At 37.3% G+C, this 11,014-nt stretch overlaps 2 protein-coding genes across 2 annotated transcripts; both read right to left on the bottom strand.

Moving 5' to 3' along the window:
* Positions 1 to 280: 280 nt before the first annotated feature.
* Positions 281 to 2,015, bottom strand: LOC111584974 (olfactory receptor 49-like). The gene has a single exon (XM_035940997.2). The coding sequence runs from the start codon at positions 1,918 to 1,920 to the stop codon at positions 991 to 993; it is 930 nt and encodes a 309-aa protein (XP_035796890.2). The 5' UTR covers positions 1,921 to 2,015; the 3' UTR covers positions 281 to 990.
* A 5,465-nt stretch (positions 2,016 to 7,480) lies between these two features.
* On the bottom strand, positions 7,481 to 9,213 carry LOC129349978 (olfactory receptor 49-like). Its single transcript, XM_055014979.1, has one exon. It carries the CDS (start codon positions 9,116 to 9,118, stop codon positions 8,189 to 8,191), a length of 930 nt encoding a protein of 309 aa, XP_054870954.1. The 5' UTR covers positions 9,119 to 9,213; the 3' UTR covers positions 7,481 to 8,188.
* Between the last annotated feature and the right edge of the window lie 1,801 nt (positions 9,214 to 11,014).

Genomic DNA, 11,014 nt, shown 5'->3' with positions numbered 1-11,014 from the left:
TATTAGTATGGCCAAATGTTCATCTAGTGCTGCCAACTAGTGGAGCAAACAGATTTCAAGGAAACAGAATTAATGCTCAAACAGGTTTCCATATCTCACAAACAAAATACTTAGAAGCTGAAAAATTAGGGTTTGAGTCTTGAGTAGACTATAGTTGACTTCTGATTAGACATTCAGCATGAAAACTGCCCTCACAAGTAAACATTTTACCAGATAAATGCTTGTAAGTTGATATATGACAGTGTAATGTGTAATTTATATAAAGAAGGAGACATCAGCATAATGTTTGAGAATGAAGTTTTACTTTCACAAGAAAAACAAATCAGAATGCAAACCGGGGAAATACAAGCCATTTTAAAAGAAAAAATAACATTCTTGAGTAAACATGTTTAATTCTAACCATAACAACCAATGAGCATCATATTAATTTATGTTTTTAACAAATTCCAGGTAACACAACATGGTGATTGCATTTCACACACTGTACTCAGATTGGCTAAATGAACATCCACAATCTTTTACACAAATTATAGGATCTGAATGTTTACAAGTGAGCTGCAGTGAATACAGTCCATAGTTTCTATAGCTCGAATGGCTCTCTATTTAAAACTATACCAATACTTTGCATGAGAGCACTGCATGCGTACCATGTTCAGACAGTTAACAAAAACAACAACATTGTGAATGAATCACTGTGTCAGATTTTCAAGCAGTTTCTTCAGAGCACATTTCAGTGTTGTGTGTTCAACGGCAACACCCCAGAGACAGACACTGTTTTCTGCACATTCTGTTTGTGTGCTGTTGTCCTTGACAAAGACAAAGATGTTTTCGATACATGCATCATTTAACAGTGAGTAAAGTGCTTTTCATGTTGCAATTATTTTGTGACACAAATATTAAAAAACTGGATTTTAACTGAGAAACAATGTGTCATTCTCTCCAAATCGCACATGTATACAAACAGAATGCGGGCAAACTCATGACTTTGATCTATAAACTACTTTTACTGCATATAAATTTAAAAATTCTTTGTCTTATTTGTGTCAGTTTCAAACCGTACATGATGGGATTGACAATTGGGGGAATGAGGAGAAATTCCATCGCCATAAAATTCTTAACATTTTGTGATAATTCTTTTTTGCCAAAACGCATGTATACCAAATCAAAGTGGAAAGATCCACCGACAACTGCTAAAGATAATACATGTGGCATACATGTCTGCATAAATTTACTTGTATTCTCTTTGGACGATTGGCATGTTTTGATGAGATATATGTAAGACCACAAAATAAAAACAACATGGCCAGTGTAAAAAGTATAGTTAAATGCTGGAACAATAACTGTAGCTATGGAGGCAGAGCAAGCTAGATTAGAAATCAACCAATTAACACAGTAGATCTTTGGTATGTGTGAGCCACATAACCTCAATGCTGATGTCGTTATTGTGCTCATGAACAGCAAGTAAAAGGGAATAAGCCAAGCGATAAACACGAAGATGCAAATTCTTTGTTTACTCATCGCAGTATGGTACACCAGCGGTCGACATATGGCCACGTATCTGTCATAGGCCATCAGAGCTAGAAGAGAAAAATCAGCACAAGCAGAAGAGTGCAACACATAACCCTGCAGAAGACATCCAGCATAAGAAATGACATGAGTGGCAGACAGAAGATCATAGAGGAATTTGGGATAAAACCCTGCAGTCCCATAAAGTGCATTAATGCACAAATTACAGAGGAAGATGTACATGGGTTCATGAAGGCTTTTATCCACAATGATTGTCACAATAATGGTCATATTTACCAACCAAATCACAAAGTAACACAGTAAAGTGAGAACAAAGAGAGTAACTCTGTAATTTGCTGTTCCGCTTAACCCTGACAGAGTAAGCATGTTAATAACTGAAACATTATCCATCATACGTGACCGTTTCTTGGATGCCTTTCGAATACTGCACAGACAGCAAATTGCATTTGCACAACGTAATGAGGGTAGAAAAAATTACTTTCCTGCTCTTTGGCTTTCCATCCCTCACAGGGTGTGTTACCATCAGTTTATATCCTCTCGTGGCAGCAACACCGAATGATGCTGCCTACAAGCATCCAATCAACGATGCAGGAGTTTCTTCGAATGAGGTAGTCAGATATGCAAATTTATTGGATTAGCTTTTACATTTTGAGAGCATTTTATCCCAGGCCGGGATGTGAACCAGGGATCTTCTAGCTGCAAGGCCATCATGCTAACCACTGTGCACACCTGCGTAGTTAGTTATGAAGTTAATTCTGATTGAGGCATTGTTTCAATTTCATTTTAGTAAATGTGACACAGCTTTAAAGGTCTACTCAGAAAGATGTTGAACATTTGAACTTAATTTCCCACCATTTGAGAGCAGATTGTGCTGTTATCCAGAGCCTATCAAAAGCATTCACCCTACCTTGGACGATTCCCCATTTTTAGCCTCAGCATGGATTCAAGGTCAGTATGATTTGGCTTGTTTTAAAAAGAATTTACAAAAAATGACTCTTTCATGTCAAAATGAAAAAGGATATCTACAAAGTAATGTCAGTTAATTAATAAAGGTAAAAATGAGTGATTAAGTCAGTGTTCATCCCTTTAAATTGACTCACCTATTTCAACGCTGGTGGAGCCAACAGACTCTAAAAGTCACACAGTTAGTGGAACTGAAGCATAAATTAATATCCCCTGTAGTACAGTTCAATCTATCATCAAGAAATGAAAGCAATCCCATACATATGTAAAGAACCAAGAGCAGGCCTCAAAAGATGAGTGATTGTACAAGAAAGAGACAAGTGAGGGAGGCCACCAAGACATATTGGACTCCTGAAGAAGTCACAAGATTCAGCACCTAAGATGGGAGAGACTGTCCATCCATCCATTATCTATACACCACTTAATCCTGATTAGGGTCGCGGTGGGGGCTGGAGCCTATCCCAGCTGACTCGGGCAAAGGCAGGGGACACCCTAGACAGGTCGCCAGTCTGTCGCAGGGCCACATACAGAGACAAACAATCACTCTCACATTCACACCTACGGGCAATTTAGAATGATCAATTAACCTCAGCATATTTTTGGACTGTGGGAGGAAGCCGGAGTACCCGGAGAAAACCCACGCATGCACAGGGAGAACATGCAAACTCCATGCAGAAAGATCCCGGGAAAGCCGGGACGCGAACCAGGGATCTTCTCGCTGCAAGGCGAAAGTGCTAACCACTACGCAACTGTGCAGCCCGGGAGAAACTGTGTGTACTGCAATTATTGCCTGTGGCAAAGAGAAAGGTATTGTCAAAAAATAGTAATAATCTGGACAAGAGTTCACCGGAAGGCATGTGAGGTTCTTGGATTACATGTGAATTTGAGCTTTTTGACCACAGACTCAAGGCTTTGTTTGGTTGACCCCAAACATTGCATATCATCACAAACACATCACCCCCACTGTGAAGCATGGGGGTGGCATCATCATGATGTGGGGGTGCTCTAGAACATTTCAGTTTTTTGGGGTTTTCTTGAATGGCTAAAATAGTGTTATGTTATACATACGGTGGTGGAAAAATGTTTTCGGACACCCCATACAACTGCATGTCTATTGCATTAAGAATCACTCTTAGGTGCACTCTTCAAGTGAAATTTGTTTTAGTACAGTTGCAGCCATAATACTAAACAAATCTTTAAAAAGCCAGTAAAAGATTAAAATTGATTGCTGTCAACAAAATAAGAAATTTTGAGTATTGGGTCATTTTGGTAAAATTTCATTTAGTTAGTTTTTCTTGTAAACAATAAACATATATATATATATATATATATATATATATATATATATATATATATATATATATATATATATATATATATATGTTCATGTCTGTCTAATGCAGCCACACCTTTTGAACCACAAAAAAGATTTTTAAAAATATTTTTAAAGCGGTTAGCATCACTAATTCACATTAAAGCTAATATTCACTGGATGCTAACTCTCTTTTCTGGTCAACACGCACAAATAAACTCCACCAACTCCTGGGCTTCACTACTCACATTATATCTGACTGTGAAGTTGAACATAAAGTTCATTAAAACTGGCACCGATCAGTAAATTATCAGTCATTACCAACCAGCTGTCGGAGTCCTTCAGTGTCTGTTGGTCCAATCAGCCGAAGGACTGAATTACTCAACTGAAAACTGATTAAAACAAGACAACGGAAAGTAAAACTGTATGTGGAAAATGTGCTGCTTCTCCACCGATAAATACCAACAAACTAAAACAAACTTGGTGGAAGTGTTGCTTTTAGTGATTTTTTTAATAAATTGCAAATAAGAGGCTTTTATTTTTCTGGAAGTAAAAGGAAACGTTGCTTATCCGTAGTTTCGCTAATTTAACTTTAGCTGCACTTTCACCATGTTCTAATTGATGGATCATTTTTTAAATATTAAAATAGCTACACTTCCCTTGTATATCTGGTCATTTCTTATGTTGCTGCTGTTTCATTGCAATTATATTTTATAATATCATTTTAAATACAGATCACTCAAAAGAAAAAAAACTGGCTCTGAAATACTCAATGAACTGATAGATCATCTAGTGTTAAACTGAATAAGAATTCTTAATAATATAAAATGTAACTGACTGAGCTGTATTAATTAAATCGAGATATTTCAAATTGAAAGAAACACAACATTGAATGAAAGATTTCCGTCAATTAAACCTTAAATTCATTTACCTAAGAAAATCATCCGTTAATGTCTTACCTTAAGATGCCCTACATTTTTAAAAAATATAGGTGCAAAGTAAAAGTTTCACACTAAAGATTAATCACTGATGAACATTTAATTGTTCAGCAGATATTCAGGACTACTGACAACACAGAACCTTAACCTTACTGTTTTAATCACATTTAAGTTTCATGAACGTTACATTAATGTCAACCAGCCACAGTTTTATGAACTTAATGAACCACATTGCAGGAACACAACACACTTCAGCTGTTTACATGAAACTCAACACAAACATCGTTAGCTTAATGCTACGTTAGCTTTAATCAGGCTACAACTGAGCAGCTAGCTCGGTTAGCATTGCTAACATTAAAACTAGTATTTACCGGATGCTAACTTTCTTCTCTGGTCAACACACACAGAAATAAACTCCATCAACATCTGGAGTGCATGGCACACATTATATCTGACACGAAAGTTGCATATAAAGTGCATTAAAAGCGGCACCGATACGAAAATAACCATTAGCTTACCGAACTATCACAGTCCTTTCAGTGTCCGCTGGTAGAATCAGCCGAAGGTAGAAAACTGGTTAAAACAAGCCAACGGGCAGGAAAACTGTCTGTGGAAAATGTTCTGCTGCTCCACCGATAAATAAACCAACAGTTATTATATCAGAATTAATCCAAACGAGGAGAGCAGAGTCTCTGCTGCCTCCTCCATAGGACCTGTCAATCATTCCAGACCGGACTGTCAATCAAGTAGTCCCGCCCCCTGGCTTCGCAAAACTTTAACGCTCTATAAAAAAAAAATCAGTATTGATTTATTTTAAGATCGGCCACCTGATCTCTCATTTTGACCACGAGAATTAACGAAAAAAAAAATTATATACAGTCTATGCACCGTACTGTTTGGCTCCACACTTGCTGATGACCACTTCCGGTCTCAGAAAATGAAAAAACGCACCTTTTTTCGTTTCTGTCTCTAACTGATTTTACTTTTTTGTTATTCTAAATATAAAATGAAAATCAAAGCATTTTTAAAATTTCGTATATCCATTTTGATCATGAAAATGAAAAACACCTTGTATTTCAATTTTAATTTTTGTATTTTAAAACGAAAATCAAATAACCACTCCTTTTTTGTTTTTCAATATCCGTTTCAGAACGGAAAATCTAATTGCCAAAATATACACGGACCGTTAATGAATGGATTTTTTTCAACCACATCTTATTACCAAAGTTTATAAAAAACTTTTTTTTTTTTTTTTGCCTCTGAGTTAGAGACAGCTGTATTCAGAAGCATTTTGTTTACAGGCTGTCCATCTGTCAGTCAAAATATATTTTTTTCTGATTTTGCACGAACTTTGACCTGGATGAAAGGATGAACTGATTAGAGTCAGGCCAACACAAAGCAGGTTTTCAGTCATAACTCAAGTTTATATAAATGTCTAACATGGTAAAATTATGATATAATGACATTTTATATACAAAATGTCAAAGGTCAACTTTACCATGACATCATTTTTCTTGCCATTATTAATGCCATCACTCAGGAACATAAGGGGAGATGGTGACTATATTTCACAGTTGATCAGCTACGGGATTGCAGATACTAATCTTGGGTGCCCACATTGAAAGTGTGATGATTGCATAGATAATCTGTGCTTCTGGGTTGAAGATGTGTGCCTTTCTTGTTGCAACATCCGTAGTCCCTATGTAAAGAAAGCTTGTTTCTCACTTGAAAGGATTTACTGGAGTCATACATGTCAATATAAAGATAACTTTCACGTCTCTAAAAACTGCACCTGATACCTTTTTACAGTCCTTCAAAGTCTTCAGTACAAGTAATAGATGAGCTGAAACGGACATGGTCATAAATTGTAATGTCACAGGTTGACAGAGACACACAACCAGTAGGTGGTAATTCTACCTCCTTTTAATCGATAGATTTATAAAAAAAATATGTATATATTTGTACAGAAATAGAAATTGTATAATTCAAGGAACATCCAACCCTTTTTCTTTGTGGTGTAAAATACGCAATAGTCTTTTGAAGAAATTACTGGTTTCCTACTTAAGTTTCCTAACATTCTGTTTCCATCTGCATTATTCCAGTTAACATGTCTGCGTGGATCTATCAAGTCATCTAGACCTGAGTGTAACAACTGGATACCATTGGAGCATTTTTTCCGTATCCTTGATATCAAACATCATTTTTCTCTGCTAGTTTTGGTGTTTGTCCGCACTGGATGGACATTTGGTCTTGGTAGTTTGACATTTTGTTGTACTCGTTGCACCAAAAACCTTTGTAGTTACGCTTTTTAGCAATTCAAGGTGAATAATTTAGGACTTTGGTGCTCCCAGTGCAGCGACTGGCTTCAACATTGAGGCTTCTGTTGGACAAAAATGCCACTAAATGTTGAAAATTAGTGACGAGTCAAAGTTTTTCTTCAACGAGGATGACAAAATGCAGTATTAGTATGGCCAAATGTTCATCTAGTGCTGCCAACTAGTGGAGCAAACAGATTTCAAGGACACAGAATTAATGCTCAAACAGGTTTCCATATCTCACAAACAAAATACTTAGAAGCTGAAAAATTAGGGTTTGAGTCTTGAGTAGACTATAGTTGACTTCTGATTAGACATTCAGCATGAAAACTGCCCTCACAAGTAAACATTTTACCAGATAAATGCTTGTAAGTTGATATATGACAGTGTAATGTGTAATTTATATAAAGAAGGAGACATCAGCATAATGTTTGAGAATGAAGTTTTACTTTCACAAGAAAAACAAATCAGAATGCAAACCGGGGAAATACAAGCCATTTTAAAAGAAAAAATAACATTCTTGAGTAAACATGTTTAATTCTAACCATAACAACCAATGAGCATCATATGAATTAATGTTTTTAACAAATTCCAGGTAACACAACATGGTGATTGCATTTCACACACTGTACTCAGATTGGCTAAATGAACATCCACAATCTTTTACACAAATTATAGGATCTGAATGTTTACAAGTGAGCTGCAGTGAATACAGTCCATAGTTTCTATAGCTCGAATGGCTCTCTATTTAAAACTATACCAATACTTTGCATGAGAGCACTGCATGCGTACCATGTTCAGACAGTTAACAAAAACAACAAAATTGTGAATGAATCACTGTGTCAGATTTTCAAGCAGATTCTTCAGAGCACATTTCAGTGTTGTGTTCAACGGCAACACCCCAGAGACAGACACTGTTTTCTGCACATTCTGTTTGTGTGCTGTTGTCCTTGACAGAGACAAAGATGTTTTCGATACATGCATCATTTAACAGTGAGTAAAGTGCTTTTCATGTTGCAATTATTTTGTGACACAAATATTAAAAAACTGGATTTTAACTGAGAAACAACGTGTCATTCTCTCCAAATCGCACATGTATACAAACAGAATGCGGGCAAACTCATGACTTTGATCTATAAACTACTTTTACTGCATATAAATTTAAAAATTCTTTGTCTTATTTGTGTCAGTTTCAAACCGTACATGATGGGATTGACAATTGGGGGAATGAGGAGAAATTCCATCGCCATAAAATTCTTAACATTTTGTGATAATTCTTTTTTGCCAAAACGCATGTATACCAAATCAAAGTGGTAAGATCCACCGACAACTGCTAAAGATAATACATGTGGCATACATGTCTGCATAAATTTACTTGTATTCTCTTTGGACGATTGGCATGTTTTGATGAGATATATGTAAGACCACAAAATAAAAACAACATGGCCAGTGTAAAAAGTATAGTTAAATGCTGGAACAATAACTGTAGCTATGGAGGCAGAGCAAGCTAGATTAGAAATCAACCAATTAACACAGTAGATCTTTGGTATGTGTGAGCCACATAACCTCAATGCTGATGTCGTTATTGTGCTCATGAACAGCAAGTAAAAGGGAATAAGCCAAGCGATAAACACGAAGATGCAAATTCTTTGTTTACTCATCGCAGTATGGTACACCAGCGGTCGACATATGGCCACGTATCTGTCATAGGCCATCAGAGCTAGAAGAGAAAAATCAGCACAAGCAGAAGAGTGCAACACATAACCCTGCAGAAGACATCCAGCATAAGAAATGACATGAGTGGCAGACAGAAGATCATAGAGGAATTTGGGATAAAACCCTGCAGTCCCATAAAGTGCATTAATGCACAAATTACAGAGGAAGATGTACATGGGTTCATGAAGGCTTTTATCCACAATGATTGTCACAATAATGGTCATATTTACCAACCAAATCACAAAGTAACACAGTAAAGTGAGAACAAAGAGAGTAACTCTGTAATTTGCTGTTCCGCTTAACCCTGACAGAGTAAGCATGTTAATAACTGAAACATTATCCATCATACGTGACCGTTTCTTGGATGCCTTTCGAATACTGCACAGACAGCAAATTGCATTTGCACAACGTAATGAGGGTAGAAAAAATTACTTTCCTGCTCTTTGGCTTTCCATCCCTCACAGGGTGTGTTACCATCAGTTTATATCCTCTCGTGGCAGCAACACCGAATGATGCTGCCTACAAGCATCCAATCAACGATGCAGGAGTTTCTTCGAATGAGGTAGTCAGATATGCAAATTTATTGGATTAGCTTTTACATTTTGAGAGCATTTTATCCCAGGCCGGGATGTGAACCAGGGATCTTCTAGCTGCAAGGCCATCATGCTAACCACTGTGCACACCTGCGTAGTTAGTTATGAAGTTAATTCTGATTGAGGCATTGTTTCAATTTCATTTTAGTAAATGTGACACAGCTTTAAAGGTCTACTCAGAAAGATGTTGAACATTTGAACTTAATTTCCCACCATTTGAGAGCAGATTGTGCTGTTATCCAGAGCCTATCAAAAGCATTCACCCTACCTTGGACGATTCCCCATTTTTAGCCTCAGCATGTATTCAAGGTCAGTATGATTTGGCTTGTTTTAAAAAGAATTTACAAAAAATGACTCTTTCATGTCAAAATGAAAAAGGATATCTACAAAGTAATGTCAGTTAATTAATAAAGGTAAAAATGAGTGATTAAGTCAGTGTTCATCTCTTTAAATTGACTCACCTATTTCAACGCTGGTGGAGCCAACAGACTCTAAAAGTCACACAGTTAGTGGAACTGAAGCATAAATTAATATCCCCTGTAGTACAGTTCAATCTATCATCAAGAAATGAAAGCAATCCCATACATATGTAAAGAACCAAGAGCAGGCCTCAAAAGATGAGTGATTGTACAAGAAAGAGACAAGTGAGGGAGGCCACCAAGACATATTGGACTCCTGAAGAAGTCACAAGATTCAGCACCTAAGATGGGAGAGACTGTCCATCCATCCATCCATCCATCCATTATCTATACACCGCTTAATCCTCATTAGGGTCGCGGTGGGGGCTGGAGCCTATCCCAGCTGACTCGGGCAAAGGCAGGGGACACCCTAGACAGGTCGCCAGTCTGTCGCAGGGCCACATACAGAGACAAACAATCACTCTCACATTCACACCTACGGGCAATTTAGAATGATCAATTAACCTCAGCATATTTTTGGACTGTGGGAGGAAGCCGGAGTACCCGGAGAAAACCCACGCATGCACAGGGAGAACATGCAAACTCCATGCAGAAAGATCCCGGGAAAGCCGGGACGCGAACCAGGGATCTTCTCGCTGCAAGGCGAAAGTGCTAACCACTACGCAACTGTGCAGCCCGGGAGAAACTGTGTGTACTGCAATTATTGCCTGTGGCAAAGAGAAAGGTATTGTCAAAAAATAGTAATAATCTGGACAAGAGTTCACCGGAAGGCATGTGAGGTTCTTGGATTACATGTGAATTTGAGCTTTTTGACCACAGACTCAAGGCTTTGTTTGGTTGACCCCAAACATTGCATATCATCACAAACACATCACCCCCACTGTGAAGCATGGGGGTGGCATCATCATGATGTGGGGGTGCTCTAGAACATTTCAGTTTTTTGGGGTTTTCTTGAATGGCTAAAATAGTGTTATGTTATACATACGGTGGTGGAAAAATGTTTTCGGACACCCCATACAACTGCATGTCTATTGCATTAAGAATCACTCTTAGGTGCACTCTTCAAGTGAAATTTGTTTTAGTACAGTTGCAGCCATAATACTAAACAAATCTTTAAAAAGCCAGTAAAAGATTAAAATTGATTGCTGTCAACAAAATAAGAAATTTTGAGTATTGGGTCATTTTGGTAAAATTTCATTTAGTTAGTTTTTCTTGTAAACAATAAACATAT

The sequence above is a fragment of the Amphiprion ocellaris genome, chromosome 11, assembly GCF_022539595.1.
Source record: "Amphiprion ocellaris isolate individual 3 ecotype Okinawa chromosome 11, ASM2253959v1, whole genome shotgun sequence".
NCBI classification, from domain to species: domain Eukaryota; kingdom Metazoa; phylum Chordata; class Actinopteri; family Pomacentridae; genus Amphiprion; species Amphiprion ocellaris.
The sequence above is the reverse complement of the archived record's forward strand: the minus strand, read 5'-3'. Positions and strand labels throughout refer to the sequence as shown.

Coding starts and splice junctions, on each gene's coding strand:
- LOC111584974 (XM_035940997.2), bottom strand. CDS start 1,920: ATGATGGATAATGTTTCAGTTATTAACATGCTTACTCTGTCAGGGTTA.
- LOC129349978 (XM_055014979.1), bottom strand. CDS start 9,118: ATGATGGATAATGTTTCAGTTATTAACATGCTTACTCTGTCAGGGTTA.